Source organism: Agelaius tricolor, unplaced genomic scaffold, assembly GCF_023055355.1.
Source record: "Agelaius tricolor isolate 1412-34295 unplaced genomic scaffold, bAgeTri1.0.p SCAF_44, whole genome shotgun sequence".
Taxonomy (NCBI): Eukaryota; Metazoa; Chordata; class Aves; order Passeriformes; family Icteridae; genus Agelaius; species Agelaius tricolor.
In genome coordinates, this window is record NW_027269304.1 from 2,139,602 (window position 1) to 2,156,797 (window position 17,196).

Here is a 17,196-nt window from a genome sequence, read left to right on the forward strand (position 1 = left end):
AAACCAGGCTCATTTGGTCAATTCACCAAAATCAGGCATGTTTGGTCAATGGACCAAAACGAGACATATTTGATCAATAGACAACAATCAGGCATGTTTGGTCAGTGCACCAAAATCAGGCATATTTGATCAATGGACCAAACCAAGCATGTTTGATCAATCAACCAAAACCAGGAACTTTTGGTCAATGGATCAAAACAAGACATATTTGATAATCAACCAAAATCAGGCACATTTGATCAATGGACCAAAACCAGGCACGTTTGGTCAGTGCATCAAAACCAGGCATGTCTCATCTACACCAAGGGATTTTCTGTGGGACAAAGCTTCAAGAAAAACCCATTTTTGTCAAGGCATGCAAAATCAAACCCTCATCATTTGAACCTCATTTTCAGGTAGTTCTGCTTGCCCAGTCTCGGTACACCCCTCCTTGAGACCTCACTTTCAGGCAGTTCTGTTTATCCACTTCCAGCACAAACTGCAAGACTATTACTTATCTAAGGCATATAATTGCAATTGGAAACTTTGTGGGTTTCCACTGATTGAAGGGAGCTGAATCTGGGCAATTTCAGAGGACATCCACATCTGTCACCCTGGATGGATGAAATCCCTGCAGTGAACCTTCATTTCACCAGTTTTCTGAGCCTGTATGTGGGGATGGGAATTTTTACTTGCAAGGACAAATGGTTCTTCAAGTCACTGTACTAACTTAAGTTTGGAAGAAACTGATAACTCAAAATTATATGAAGGGAAATTATTGTAATTGTTTAGTCTGCAGAAGCAAAGCTGCAATGTTATCTTTCTGAGCTCAGGCCTCCAAATCCTCCCCCAAAACCCATCTTCCTTGATGAAGTCAACTTTAGGCATCAGTTTGTTAGGAGGTTTGCAAAGCTGAAATAAAAAGTAATGAAATTGCACATTGCCTGTGCTTGCATGAGGCATGGTGCTGATAAGAATGCATCACAGAGAGGATTCACACCAGCCACGATGCACAAGAGAAATAAACACAAGCCTTGGAACAGGAACAGAATGGATTTGACGTTAATTATTCTGTCAAGGTTAGGCATCTGTAAACAGAATAGATGGCAAAAAAAACCCCAAGAGTTTCAGTTCCAAGTTTGCTTCCGCAGGGATGAATCAGAGGAAAAAATCAGCATTAATAAGATGGGCAAAACAAGTGTCTGATTGTGTGACCTCTCAACTGTGCTTGAGGATGGGAAGGACCTGACAGTGATAAGAGGGAGTTTTAGGCAGGAGTGGGAGAAGCAACAGGGGAAAGGCAGGGAGTTTGAAGCCATGACAGATGCAATGGCATCATAAAGGAGGACATTTCAGCAAGAGGTTACAGCGTGTTTCAGCCACAGCTATCTCAGCACGGGATGGCTCACCCTGAGGGGCTTCAGGATGCTGAGGAACAGAAACACAAAGCCCGGCCTCCCCCACCCCACCCACCCACCAGGAATCAGCCACTTCCCAACAAATCTTATCAGCCCCCTGAGCAAAACGGTGTCTGAAGCCTCTCCAGAGGTGTTCCAGCCTCTGCAGAGTTATGGAGATGTTCTGGGCTGGAAAGTGGATTTCTCATTCTCAGTCAGTCAATGCAGTCAGGGGTCAATAACATTCTCTGGCCAAAGGGGCTCTTTTTGCCTGAATACAGAAACAGCCAATACTGCAACTGTATTGCAGTACATGCCAAAGGATGATGGCTTCAAGTACCTTAACTACGGGATTACTTAGGTTTGAGCTGCTACTACCGCCTAAAAAGCAGTTTTTCCCAGCACAGGTTTTTAATTCATAGCAGGAAGAGGCCATTTCCATCCTGATTCACCAAATTGTCTATTTTTAAAAAAAAAAAAAAAGGGTTTAAATCTCCCATGACACAAACCAGATTTTACATGTACATAAATGGATTACAAAGTGCAAACAAAATGTGGCAAAAGCCACGTCTGAGGCTTATCAGAATTTCTCTGACACTAATAATGTAGTCATCGTCTGAGGAGTCTGATATCAAAATCATTTCCCAAAAGTCATCAGTATTGACATAAATGTACCAAATGCAAAGACATAATCAAGCTTACACTGATTATGTCCCTTCTATTTCCAGGAAGCTGAACTGTAGAAAACTGCTTGTGCCTTGAGTCATCCCAGCTATAAGAAAAGGAATGTAATCTACATAACCAAATTGTTAGCTTTTTTATCTTTTCTCTCTTTGTAATCTGTGTGAGGTGCAGGCTGCAGACACAGCTTTAATCTCTGGCATCTAGGTAATTTTTAAAGTTTAGTCTGCCTTGGGCTTTCTAGAACATTTGTTTAACCACACAGAGCTGACTAACAGACCTATTGTGAAGGCACTTAAGATTTTATTATTTATCTTGTTCAGGGACTCCTTTGTCCCACAGGAAACAAGTCAGATAATAACAAGGAGCTGAGAAAAACGTGGCCAGAGAGGATTTCCAGGCTACTCTAATCAAACCTTCCCTGGCCTCTGCTAGGGAAGAAGTGAAGGATTTGAGAGAAGGCACACTGGGGAGGCAAAGGGGCTTGAAAATACAAAACTGAGAGGACTGTGTTTACTTAGTTAGATATAATGGCCTGAACATGAATTATAACACAATTTCTCTTCTTACAAAAAATCACACAATTTCTCTTCTTAAGAAAAAAGGTGCCAAACACTGACAAAAAGTAATTTTCTGCACCTGTGTTTATCCCAAATCTTAAAAAAAAAACCAAAACAACAAAATGGAACGAACCAGAACTGATGGCTATAAAATACATGATGTTTTTCGGTGCTGGAAAAGAGGATTTTTTTTTGTTTGGGGTTGGAGAGTGGCTGGGGATTCTGGGGCTTTTCAAGGCATTTTGCTTTTGTGGTTGGCATTTTTGGGGGTTGGTTTGGTTTTTTTTAGAGGAGAGGTTGACAAGAAGAGGGGAAAAAACATATAAGGGAAAGAAAGATCCAAGATGATAGAGGACGAAGAATGCAAACCAGACAAGTAAAACTGTGAGGACAATTTCATCTCTGCAGAGTTTTGTCCTCAGTGTGTAACCCTTACTCAAGGAAAGCTGAAAGGGTGACAGAAAGGTAAAAGGGTTCCATATGGGTATAAATTTTCTGTGCCTTTACTGAACCACTGAATTAGTGTCTACTGAATTAGTAGACACTAATTGCAGGTAAATTTTCTGACCTGTGAGCAGAGTAGGTGCAAGCACTTATTGAATGCAATACTTCACATTCATTGTGTACCCAGCCACAGACTCGTGTAACCTTACTCCAGCATCTGACAGAAGGACTGAAACACTGCTCACCATATTTGTGGTGTTTTAAAACTCATCCAGGGTTTATGACAATTTACAGGGGTTTTCAGTGGTGTGTGCAAGGAGTTAGTCTCACAGCTTCTGTTCTCTGTAACTGCAGCTGAACATGTGTAACCACATCCCTTAATACTGCACTTAAAAAAGAGTTCTCAGTGGGTTTGATACATAAATAGGGACTGGTTTTTTTCAATGCTGCTGTCAATAGGTCCATTGTCTTTAAAGAAATTCCAGAAGGGGCCTAAAGGAAATAAAGACTGACACAGGTACCAGAACATAATGAGAGTCTTACTCAGCTGTGAATTTTATCAGTGACTCTCTGCCTTCAGCTAATGAGGAAATGCTGGAGGCCACTTAGCCCACACATCTCAAGGAGAAACCCATTTCTCTAGTAAATATCCAAAATAATCTCTTTTCAGCTGATAGACATCAGTAGGAGACCATCTGTTTTCTGAAATTACCTTTTCCCTGAGCCCTTCTCAACTACTTCAACCCCAACCAACCAAGCCCTGGGAACAAAGTGAATTAAATGAGACTGGAGTAATCACAGACATTGAAACAATGAACCTGGGTTATAAGAACACATGATTCCTGGTAGGGTGGTTAAAAACCCACAGTTGTTTTGTTTTCAGAAGCTGGAAGAGAGCAGCTGGTTGAATTATCCCAAGGAGGCGCATTCTGTTACAAACACACATGTGCCATTTTTGCACACATGTCCAGCTGCAAGCAAGCCAAACCTTAGGCTTAAAACATTCATTGAGAGCAGGTAGACACCAGCTACAGCAGAAAAAGGAGAAAAAGAAAAGGAAACTCTAGCCAGCCGAGGAAGGAGGAGGAAAATCCACAGATGTGTTTGTCCAGTTCTCATAAAGAGAACTTGCCCTTAAAATTGAGGTTCAAGTTGCAAGTCTCCACCATTTCCTGAGAGTTGTGATAGGGGCTTTTCACAGAGGGATGACAATGAAAAGATTGATGGCTCTCCCAGAATAACACTCACACCAAGATTTACTGTAATCTCCTGTCACTCTTTGGGAAAGTGTTCTGGGGATATCTATGAATTTTAAGGGGCGATGTTCAAATGTCAAAAAGTGACAAGCAGAATATCCATCTTTCCTTTGAAAAGGTGGTGGGCAAAAGAGGATATTGTCCCTTTTAATCTCACCAGCACCAGAAGTGATGATTAGCTTAACTGAGCTAACAATCTAGCTCAAAGGCAAACTTTTGAGGGAACTTTCAGCTGCACTATTTCTAACATCTGACAAATCCAGCTCGCTTCAGGAAGATGTTCCCCGGCTCAGATTGCTGAACTCTTTCCACCTGGCAAGAGGAAGGGCTGTCAGGGAGCCAGTTCCAGCTCCCTGAGCCTCAGGACTGATTTGCCTCAGCCTGGATTAGATCACCCAGAAGGTTCCTTCAACTGCACCACCTGCCAGAGCTCCCTGCCGTGCAGCTGTGCTGTCCCCTGGTCACATCCCCTCCAAATGCTGACACAAGCATGATACCCCTCTCCAAGATCCATCAGTCCAGAGCAGTCCCTCAGGGGCACTTGGGTGAGATTCTGAGCTCTGCATTTCCTTCTGCACCAGTGCAGTGGGTGCAGATGTGGTGACCTCCTGCTCTGAGCTCCATTTTCAAGGGCAGTGCATGCTCCCTGCTCCCATTCCCTCCCACGGCATTTTGAATGCTCAGCACTGTGCCTAAGAAATCCCTTCAGCCTGATTCTTTTTTTTTTTTTTTTTTGAAGCTTTCTAAAATGAATAGTATATTTGAAATTAAATTTTTTAAAAAAAAAAAGAAGTAATGAAATATAATCTTGGTGTGCTGAGCTCCACCTTTCCTGTGGCACCGAGGTGCACATTCTGTCGTCCTGGCTGGTCTTTAAATCTAGTGAGGTCAGGACTGATGCCTTGAAATAAAGCCTGCTTGCCAGACAACCATGTCTGAATCGCCAACACAGTTTTATTTTGTCTGGTGGAGTGGAAATTTGGCACTAAAACCTTTTCCCAAGTCCCAAACCACTGCAGGACTTTAAGTGGAGGAAATTTAAATTCCAAAGCTGAGAGAGCACAGCTCTGGTTCTGATTGACAAACTAGGAAATGTTCCCATTAACCACCTAAAATGCACTCTCAGGTTGGTCATAAAAAGCAGCTTAAAGCTAGCATGGCACTCAGAACCACTCACTGCTATGGATTTGCTGGAATGAAGGGGAGGAGGAAGGGAGTGAGAACATTTATTTGTTTTGGTGTGAAAACACTGTCAATTTTTAATTTGGGAGGCAAGACTCAGAAAGCCTTCTCAAGTTACAAGGTTAGCCAGACTGATGAAAAGGTTAAACAGTAAAAATGCTGGAGCTGATCAGCTCTGAGATTTTTCATCTTTAACAAAGATCTCTACAGGTTGAGCTGGAAGAGTTTGCAAACCACTCTTCACTGAAGCTGAGAAACAAACATGAAAATACACAATATTAATTAAACAAATCCAAAGGTTTAGTTCATTCACCTGTGGCAAAAATCATTCAGCTGAAGGAAAAAGAAAAACATCTTTTCATAAGTTTAGCAAGCACTATTTCTTTTTCCCACGGAAATGCCTTCATTAATTTTAATGACAGAACAAATGTTGCTACCCTATTCCTCCTCCCACATATTGAGTAAGCATCTTGCACTGCAAATGTTTCCTATAAATTCTGTGAGGTTTCTTGCAGGCAATTTTCTAACAACTACAGGCACTTGGATATTCAATCTTATTTCAGCTGTTCAGCATAGAAAGCCTTTTACAATCTCCTTGTGATGATAATCCTGCACCTACTTTTCCTAAAAGAATCCCAGAACAAATATTTTTGAAAATTGTAGGATGAAGTTGTCAAAGCTGTGGTCCCCAGTGGAGGAATATATAATCTGTCTTATTCACTAAACTATTCCTACTGATGCTTTTTGGAGGTGATGGGTTCTGACATGTCTCTCACACCACATGTAATTTTTTAAGAGAGAAACTCAGCCACAAAGTAACTCTGCTCTCACTCATTAAGCATCACTGCAGTAATGAGAGAGCCTCATTATGTGTCTTCCCTGCAGTTTGCAAGGCAGCATAAACAACGAGGCTTGGAGCCACCTGAAAACTGTTGCTGAAAAGCAACACCTGAGAGCTGTTGTTTTGACACAGAAATTGCCCCACATATCAGTTTATGGTTTGTACATGGCTTCCACTCAGCTTAGCATGTGGACAGGGCTTGTGCAAAGTGAGAGATGGGAAAACACCCTGAACCACAAGTCAGGGAAATGTAACAAAAATCAGGAGCTCTCCTCACCACTGGTGACTTCCCGCAGATTTTTGTCGGATTCTTCCACCTTCTCATTATTAGGAGGCTTTGCCCTGTTACTCCAGAAGGATTTTGGGCTGGAAATGAGTGTGCAGCAGCACAGGTGAGGGAACAGCCCTTACCTTGCTCACAGAGAGCCCCAACGTAGCTGGGCAGGCACAGGCAGGTGAAGGTGTTGAGGCTGTCGATGCACGTGGCTCCGTTCCGGCACGGGTTGGACTGGCACTCATCGATATCTGCAGCAGAAAACAAAACTGGTTTCATCACCCTCCCCGCTGCCAGCAGGGAAATGCTCTGCAGCCTCAGTCAGGCTGGTGACTGGGACCAGTTCAGAGCAGAAGAATGAAGTATTGCAAAAGATCCCAGTGGTGGCTGTGGGGATGAGAGGGAGGAATGCCACGCAGCCTTCTCCTGGTGGAAAATCTGACTCGTGTGCGTGACCCTGGCACAACAGAAATTCCCATTAACCACCAGGGGCCTCGAATATCTTCACGAAACTCAAATATTGGGAACTAACTTATCATTTAGCATTAAACAGACTGCTAATTTCAGTCTGCAGAGCAGCAGGCTCTGGAATCTCATTGGTTTGCATTTCTCATTTCTTTCTTGTCTAATCTTATCGAGATAAGGACAAAACATCATAGCACTCATGGTCTCGCACAGTAAACAACATGTCTGTCCCTGCCTCCTCTAGCTGCTAAAATACCTTGTCTTCACCTTTTAAACTGGAGCACAAGTTCATTTTATACAGTTATTTTCAGCACGGGTTGCTTTTGCACAGGTTGTAAGCTAGTGTGGCTCCTCATGAAGAAGATCATATGAAGTTTCCTAATGAGCGCTGTTCCTCTCAAACAATCACAGCGTAGACTTCCACACAGATTTTGCAAACATCTCCATCCAGAAATGAACTGCTGGTTGTGGTTCACTCATTAAAATATAAGAGAGAACCTGGACATAATCTACAAACAAACAGCTAGGAATAATTGCTGCATCACGTAGCAGGCTTAAATATATATATATATTTCTATTTTAAAATATGCTCTGGTCAAATTTTATGCTGGTCTTACTTGTTCCAGTCATCTTATCATACTTTGCCTGGCTTTCTGGAGGGAAAATTGGTTATTCTGAACCACACAGGTGAGTCTCTTGAAATCTACAGTCACAGGAGGTGCAAAGATGTCACAGGCAACTGGAAGAAGTTCCTCAGCTGAAATTGTTACCAAAATACTAATTTGTACCAAAGATGCATATGATTGTGATAATATCTAAAATTTCCCACAAAAATTTTCAAGTTTGTCTTTAGTTCTCAGCTTCCCACTCACATTTAGGAATATTTTATCTTACCAGCCTTTCAAATAACTATGGTAAGCTCTTAGAGAAGTATCCCAAATATTAATGTCTATTTTTTTTATTTGGTGTGGTTTTGAATTCAATGCTGTGAATTCCAGCTCCTGCAGTTCATTTACAGTTCCCTTAACCCCTGTGTGTGTGCACAAATCTGTGCACTTTACAGAGAGAGGGAAAAGGGGAGAAACAATGGGGAACTCTCCATTCAATTGTCCCAAAGTAAGGCCTCGGTGTAAAATTTCTCAAATGTCCATGCAGCCTTCAACTCTAAAGCACACCAGATCTCGTGTTCAAGAGCTTTAAACTCGAGCTGATCAGCAGCCAGATGGCACCAGCTTACCCAATTCACACTGCTCCCCGTTGAAACCTGGCAGGCAGGTACAGATGTAGAAGGAACCACGAGGGTAGCAGGTACCACCATTGAGGCAGGGGTTGCTCTTGCAGGGATCTTGACCTGTTAAACAAAGAGAAAAAGGAATTTGACTCCCTAGTTTCAAGGAAATGGTGAATTTTTGATTTTCAGGAGGGAAAAAAGAAATAAATCTTTCTTCATTGCTGCATTGGTGGTGCAGGCTTTACTGTAGTTACAGAAACTATTAACGTACCCCTCAAAATAAGATTTATTAAACAGTAAAGCTGGTCTTCAGGCATCACTACTTTCAATTTAAACAACAATATGGCATTTACTACGAACAATGTAAATTACTCTTGTAATTACTTTTTTTTTTTCACAGCAATTTGTACTGTATTTGACAGTCATGATACTCTGCTGAGGATTTAGTTTGCATGACATGACAATTAATTATAGCTGAAAACAGTTAAACATATGCAAAATGAATGGAAAATGCTTTTTTCTTGAACAGGGTTAGTTTATGCAGAATGACAGGGTACACAGAACATACTGACTGGCTGCTTATACTGAATAAATCAACCCCCACCAAGTCTTATTTCTTTTCTCACACGTGTGCTTCCCACCTGCCTTTCTCAAAAATACACTTAAAGAATACAAACAAAGGCTCTGAATGCACTTGACTCTGGACTGAACATGAAGATAAAAACTTACCTGCTGTGAAATCCTCAGTTGTTACTGGAGTTAGCGTTTAAATACCATTTCCTTGAAGAGCTTTATGCCTTCCAGTGATGTTTATTTCCACTGAGTTTAGATACCTGGGTATTTGCATTTGATTTCATGCCTAGGAGCACTCACTCACACAGACAAGTCCACACCAAACCATTTCTGAGAGTTAGTTTCTCACAGTGAGAGGGAAATCCTGAAGAGAGCCCTTTCTGATATGCAAAAAATAAAGCCCTGGATTTGACAACTTACATAATAGATAAGAGAGTTCTGTAAATCAGAGGCATGAGAAAAATTAAGATTTTTTTTTTTTGGTCATGTTTTCCCAAAACAATCTGACTAGGATTTATGACCAAAAAAAAAAGTTATAATATCAATTTTACTCTTGCAAATTAGAGATGCAAAGTCTTCTTACAGTACCAAGCTCCCTGTCTAGGCATGGGAATGCAGAAGGTTCAGCTGAAAGCCTCCAGAAGAAAATCCTATGTGCAAAAGTTTAGGGTTGTAATTAAGTAAGATTTTCACCTTGGAGGTTTTGGAAAGATTCTGATCCCACCCATTAAATAGGGTGCTTGTTTTAGGACTGCTTCAGTGGAAGTCACAAACATAGGGCTCTATTAAGCACCTTAATGATGTTTTTTTGAGTGTTTGCTGTCTGTTTATCCTTCTACAGACTGGATATTTCCACAGTAAACATTTTCAAATTGCCAGCTACCTGGATTATTTGAGGAAAAAATAATAGTAAACCTATAAAATCAATCCAGTCCAGTTCTTTCCTCAGATGTATCTGGAGAAAATATGAATTGAAGTAATACTACTGGCATCCCCCACATATTTGATGAAATGGTTCCCAATACCATCACAGAAAACAAAATACTGTGGCAAATTATGTCTAAGAAAAAGTTCTGTAATTTTTTGAGAGACTGACACTGCATCAATGACTTAAACTTACAGACAGGCTGAGAAGAAGGTCTTGGTTTTCTCTTGTGTGGAAAGCTATGTTGTAGGTCAAGAGAAGTTCAATTTTATAGAAAATTCTGATCCTAAAACATGCACTGCTGCTTTCTAGGTCAACTGCAAGATGTTAAAAACAACCCTTCACAGAAACCAATTGTGCAGGAACTATCACAAGAAAAGTCACCAGGTAAAATCATCTGTTGTAAACCGGCAAATTAAATCACTCCAGCTGATTTCCCTACCACAACCAACGTTACCTTCCTGCCTTTTAGAACTGGCTGGTTACCTCCAGTGTGATCCAGAGCTCCATGGTGGAAAGTCACTGGGCTTGGGGTTTCTTTTGGCAGCCCCCCATCCTCTTCCACTTTGTGGGGGCCACAGCCAGGCTGATTTCTCAGCTGGAGGGTGACGAGGTCCGTTGCCATTTCACGCAGAGCTCTGACTGCCACACCCCTCACCAGAGCCCAGGCAACACCTTCACAAGTACCACAAACACACATAACACCACAAGGGATCACATTTTGGGGAAGTTACCTGGAATTTGCACTGCTGTGCCTTCAACTGAACCCACACTGGTGCCAATCACGAAATCTGATCCGTTCGTGACTTCCGGGAGGGAAAATGATGAAGTCACAGTTTCCACAGTGTTTGGCTCCTCAGAGCCCAGTGTTGGTGGCTCCTTTTGGTAGGGGCTGTTCCCAGGGGCAATGCTGTTGGTTGCAATGTTAGAAGAGGTGGTTGTGATCTCCCCCTGGCCAAACAAAGCCGCCTGTGTTTCTGTGCCTCCATCCAAAAGCTGGGAAGGCGAGGTTAGCATAGTAACTGCTTCCTGGCCAGGTTTAAATCCTTCACTTTCAATGCTGTTGGGTGAGTCTGAAACAGTTGTGGACACGAGCCAGGGGTTCTGCCTCTCAGCAGTCCTGTCTTCCTCTTGGTGGGCATTATTGACTCTCCCTGAGGAAGCTTCCACTTCTGTTGTGGTGACTTTTGGAATATCTGTGCTCGCTCTTTCTCCAAAACTCAGAAAAGCAGTAGGCAAGACATGTATTGATGGAGAATCTCCAGAAACAGCAGCTTCTTCCTCACCAGCTAAATCAGTTGCAGGGGTTTCTGTCTCCTCTGTCCCACCTGTTAGAAGCCTGCCAAACTGAGGAGTGCTGTCTGTGCTTGTGCTGTCTGAAACAGGCTCAGGAGAAAGCTCCAGCAGAGAGGATTCTGTTGTGTCAAGGAGGTCACTAGTGGGTGGTCTATATGTTGCTGTAGTATCAGAACTAACCTCTTTGAAGATTCCTCCTGATGAGTGATTGGACTGATGTGGATCCCTTGATGATGATGATGATGATGATGATGATGATGATGTGCTGGTAATGATTACCTCGGGGTACTCAGATACTGTGTTTGCTAAATGAACAGTTACTGAGGATTGAGGAGTTTGAGGAACAGAATAAAAAGTCACTGGATCTGTCTCCTCGAACTCTGCTGATGCTGATTTTGTGTTTGTGTACACCGTGGGACGATTCCCTGCACCCTTGGTAGGTGACACAGTTGTCAGCTGGGATGTTGGCTGTGTGGTGACAACACTCAACTCAAGCTCACCAGTTGTCAAAGCCTCTTCTGGCTCACCAGTTACAACTGGTGTAAGAGAAGGAGCCACAGGCTGATTATCAGCCAGCTCTTCTTGGCCCATCCCAGAAAAGCCAGAGATTGTTTCACTTTGATCTGCTGTTACTTGGCTGTTTGCTGAAGTACTCGGCTCATAGATGTCTTCTGTGGGGCTGGTCACAACAGGTTTGGACTCATGAGGCACCTGAGGGCTTGCCAGAGATGGCACTGTAGGAAGGAAAATGCCCAGTTCAGGGAGTTCTGTGGTGGTGAGAGTTTCTGTTGCAAAATTCATGTCATTCCCTGAACCCAAATCCATGTCACCTGAGGTTGGTCTGTGCCCAGAAGTCACCTGCTCTGTACTTGGTGGACTGGAAGTAGTCAGAGGAAGATTATCACCAGATCCAAGTGTCTCTTCTTTGGCTATGGAAAACCTGGGAGTGGAATAATATTTCTCCCCTTCAGCTGTCGTACTATCATCATAGCCATATGTTGACTGTGTGACAGGATTTGGCATTGTCTGCACACTTATTATATCCTCAGGCATTGATTTGGAGTGATCCATGTCTATAATAGTTGTTTCTTCTGGTGGGGTTTGCAGTCGTTCTTCAATCAGGGTAATATCACCGTAAACAGAAACGTTCAATATTACACTCCTTTTGTCATCAATTATAGGAATAATTTTTTCATATAATCCAGTGTCACTTGGTAGCTCCTCTGATGAAGCTGTCTTTGGATGAGCAGCAGATGGATTTACCAAAACCTCTGTTTCTTCTGTAAAAAGGGAGACTAGTCCCATGATTGCAGTCTGTGATCCATCTCTCGGAGCCTCTGTGGTCATAACTTTGGAATAAACAGGTCCAGGAACACTGGATGAAACATTTAGTTCCACTTTGGATTCGGTGGGTATTGAGAAATGGGAAAACATATCAGGGGAAGATGACTCTGAAACACCAACCCAGCCAGATCCTTCCCCAGAGCCCTCAGGTAACACTCTGCCCATCACTTTTGTTGCTGATGTTACAAGAGATTCCTCTGTTTCAGGACTGGGAGTTCCACTCAGTATAACAGATACAGGAGTCGTGCCACCTTTAATCAGAAAATGTGAATTTTCCTCCTGAGAAATAGCTTTAGACGTGGGTGTTGTCTTATCTGTTTCATTTTCTCCTCTCCCGTCGTCAGTTTCCTTTTCCTGTGGTTCTTCATTCGCAACAGAATAATGTGTGGTGTCTTCAGTCTCTTTAGAGATGAAGCTCTTGGAGCTGTCTTCTGCTGAAGCTGAGGAACTGGGGAACGTGGAGGTGGGGAATGGGTCTCCAGTTTCTGGCAGCAGCTCAGCTACAGCACTTGTGACTTCTTCATTGACTTCAACATTTTCTGGAGTGCTTCCTCGTTCAAAGTCCTGGGTCATGTCAGTGGAAAGTCCAGGCTCCATAGTCACAGGGTGAGAAGTTTCAGGGCTTGAGGTACTCTTGATTTTTTGGACAACAAATGGCACTACAGAAGGAAGAACAGCAAGGTCGTCTCCTGAGCCCTGTCCTGAAAACAGGGGATCCCCAATGAGCTCGTTATTTGACAGTTTTTCTTCCTCAGGTGTCAGGAATGTTCTGGGAATATCTTTAGTAGGGAAAATGTTTTCCAACAGCTCTTCCTCTTGCTCTACAACTGTGACTGGAGAGCTTATGTATTTCCTTTCAGTTGTTACAGCCTCAGTTACTCTGTCATCATTAAATGGCAAAAGTATTTTTTTAACAGGTTCAGTTTCTAATTCCATTTCTTCCAGATAAGGACTGGGAGTTGGAACATTTAAAAATCCCAGATGTTCATGGCTAGTCTGTGTACTTTTAAAGAACAGGTCTGTTGTTGTTTCCTCAGAAGATTCCGTAGCTTTTGGTGAAATTTCACTTGGTGCCTCTTCCCCAGAATGTATCTCTTCCATCAAAGGAATCTTTGTAGAAAAAGTTCTCGCTGTGAGCTCATCAACAGTTTCCTCCTCAGTTCTCATGTCCCCTGCAGTCCCCATGGAGGTTACCTCATGTTCAGAACTTGTGACCTGCTCATCAGGGTCTGTAGTGAAGGCAGGATATGGAGGTGATGTGCTGACAGCTTGTCTGTCATCCTTTTCCCACGTTTCTGGTCCCCCAGTAGGAGCAACTGATGTTTCTGCAAATGATCCAGTGGATGAGTCTGGTTCTCCAGATCCCTGGTCAGTAATTGAGAAATGGCCTCCAAGTATTTCTTCCGTAGGTCCATTAGACATAAGTTTTGTGGTGCTGCTGTCATCTTTGAATTCTTCCCCAGAGCCATGCTCAATCAGGAAAATCTTGCCCAAGGAGACAGTTGAAGAACCAACTCTTGCATCTTTGCTCTCTGTAGATTCAGCTACTGCTTTTTTACTGCCAGTGCCATGTGTCACCAAGCCCTCATGAGGGTTCTTACTGACCACAGATGCTGGAGATGATGTGGCCTCACCCGTTTCTGAATCTCCACTTTCAATTCCTGGTGCAATGTGAGATGTTATCTCTTTTACGGAACCAGATTTTATGTCAGAAGGAGCTGTGTAGGTTGGTTTTGTTTCCACGCTTAGTTCTCCTGGGTTTTTGGTACTAAACATATCCAGGGACGTCTGACTTTCTACTCCAGACCCCTCTGTGAAGCTCTCTGACCAAGTACTCAAAACTGTTACTGCAGGTTCATCTGTGGGATGTTTTTCGTATTCTGTTGTTGCATCCTTTGGTGAAGCACCATCTGTGCTGTAAATTTTCCCTTCATACATTTCTGTTTGTGTTTCAGCGACAGTCCTTAACGGGACTGAAGTCAAAGTAGCAGACTCGATGACAAAATCTACGTCTCCAGAACCTGGATCACTAAATGGGGAGCCAATACTTACCACTCTGCTTGTGGAACCCCCTGAAAATATGTCTGCAGGCTCTTCTGCTGATCCTTCATTTACAAAGAGCTCCTTCTCCCTCAAGAGAGGAACAGTGGTGACCTTTTTAATTTCAGAACTTATGGTACCTGGTACTGTTTTTCTGAGGGGCTCCTGACTTACAGTTCTGACTTCACTTGTAGTGCTCCCAAGTTCATTCAAATCCAAATTTTCCTCTGCAGCAGTAGCTGAATTTTGGTGACCTGCATGAACAGTGGTGTGTATTTCCTTTTCATCATCAATACTCTTTTCAGTTACAAGAGAACTGGCAAACGCTTTTTCCGTAATTAGCTCAGACACGGAGTTGGTGGCAACAGTTACTTGAGGACTTTGATCAAAAGCAGGATAAGGAGTACTTATAGCTCTGGGCAAAGCAGAGGTGATTCCTGAATCAGTTACAGAAAATTCTGTCAGCAGTGCTGTGCCCGAGCCTGAAGAAATATCTTGCATTGAAAGTGTTTCTGTTACTGCTATTTCCTCTGTCACGGCTGAAGTTACAGTGATACTATCTTTCATATCTCCAGAGCCTTCCAGCACCATAAAAGAAGCAGCACTCAGCTCAGGCTTTGCTGTATGACTTGTGTCCAGAATGTTTGCAGCAGGGGAATTTGCATTAAGTTTAAGAGTTGTTTTATAATGGTCTCCTGGAGCAGGGGTCGCCTTTTCTGAAACAAGGTCAGTTACAGCATTGTCTACTGTAGCAGGAACAAAAATTGCCTCCAGAGAAACAGTTACAGCAGAACTTTCCACAGTAAATGCATCAGGAGAAGAGGTTATTCCTGAATTTTTTTCCTCATCTTCCTTTCTTGACCCTGTCACAACTCCTAAGACCGAAGTGGGCAGATCAGATTCAGTGGAGCCATCTCCAGAGAATTCACTAGGAACCAAAAGCAGGTTTTTGCTATCTTTAGTGGAGCTCTCCTCAGTTCCTTGCCAGGTCATGGTCTCTCTGCTGTTTTGCAGAGACTGCTCGTGTGAAGAAGTGGTGGCTATTGATTTATCTGTTGTCACAACTTCAGACTCCCCGCTATAGACAGCTTCTAACATTGCAGCCCCTGAGGTTGGCTGTGTGGCCTCAAACGCCCCTAGGACTTCTCCAGCTTTGCTTGGTTGGACAGTACCAGAAGCTTCAGACTCATTAATGATGAATGTGTTTGTCTCGTTTATTTGGGAAAAGGTTACATTTTTGGAATGTGCAACGCTTTCGATTTGGTCACTCCTGGCTTCCTCAGCTTTTGTGCTCTTGGGTGCACTGGTGACTTGTTGCTTCCCATTGATGAACTGCAGAGCTGGAGGGGTTGTTACATCAGTAGTATTTTCACAGTCTTCGTCTTCTTCAAACTCTGCATAGCTTGGAAAGAAAGGATCCAATATTATATATTCAGAGGAATCCTGCACAGAGTCTGAAGTACAGGGTTCAGTCTGAGCTGACTCTGCATCAATGTGGGTTTCATCTACTGCATGAGGAAGCACGTGGCGATTGAACAGATCCAAAAATTCATTCACCGGGTGATCTGCAAGAAAAAGAGAGTTTTTCATAATCCCTAAGTAACAGCAGGCACATGAAGTACAAGCAATCCATTGGAGAAGGAAAAAAAAAAACCCAAACCAAAAAAAAACCAAAACCTGAAATTCAACAATTTGTGTGTGTTCTCCAGTTGACACAAAGTTAAACTCTGCCATGGGGTGTGACTGTCTAGTTGGAGCCCCTCTGCATATTGAACACATTGGTTTTTCAGTGCTGTTGATTGCCACATGCCCTTGGTCCCAAACCCATGCCTGAGTTACCTGCTCCTACATTTTCAGCAAAGATGAGGAATGGACAAGATAAAAACCATTTCTCAGACCAACCTGCTGCAACTGCTTCCAGGGCTTTAGACACTAACTAACCTCTACCAATAACTGAACCCAGGCAAAGCTAAGCAAGGCAAAGTCTAAAATAAAATAAGACACAAAAAAAACACCTCCCTCTGCATCTCCCTTTTCCCTTTAGTACAGAATAATTCAAATTACTAGGAACACCATAACACCTACATCAATCACTCTTCCCTAGGCTTGGACCCTAGGACAGTGAATAAAGTCTTGCTTTACAAAGTTGCTGCTACTTGGAATTTTAAAGCATTATGCAGCAAATAAGAAGAAATATCACAGATTCAAACATCAACTCCTACTCAGAGGGTAACATGACTGAAGTCCAGTAATTTTCTTCTGTTTACCACTAACTTTGAATTATTTACATACTCCTACGGGTTGCAAACCTCTCACAGTTTTTTTTCCTAGGTGGCCAGGCAGATAAAGAGGAAGAAAGAAGATTAAGAAGGCAAGATTTTAGCTGCAGAAAGCCTCATTAATTCCTCCAAGATTTATGATCCCAAATTCCATAGACACTTTTTAAACTTGGCCTTCCAGCACAAACATTGCTTCAAACCTTCGGTTCCAGACAATGGAAGCTATTGTAATTAAAATTAAAAAAAAAAAATTAGAAAGAAGGACACAACAGACTCAGAAACAAGCCCCAATATTTCAAGCTTGGCCAACTGACTTGAAATGGTAAACCTTGTGCTGAAATCCTATTCCATGAGCGTTTCTTTCTTCTGGATCTCTGTTTATAGCCATTTTGGCCAGAGGGGATTACTTTCTTGCTGGTACAAACTGGA

At 42.6% G+C, this 17,196-nt stretch overlaps 1 protein-coding gene across 3 annotated transcripts in view; it reads right to left on the bottom strand.

Moving 5' to 3' along the window:
- VCAN (versican) overlaps positions 1–17,196 on the bottom strand; it is a 100,316-nt gene that overhangs the window by 17,639 nt on the left and 65,481 nt on the right. For all 3 annotated transcript variants that reach the window (XM_071455164.1, XM_071455166.1, XM_071455165.1), the window contains 3 exons: positions 10,543–16,053; positions 8,317–8,430; positions 6,752–6,865 (listed from right to left, as the gene is read on the bottom strand). In XM_071455164.1, the coding sequence (XP_071311265.1) occupies positions 6,752–6,865; positions 8,317–8,430; positions 10,543–16,053 (5,739 nt within the window). The remainder of the gene's footprint in view (positions 1–6,751; positions 6,866–8,316; positions 8,431–10,542; positions 16,054–17,196) is intronic.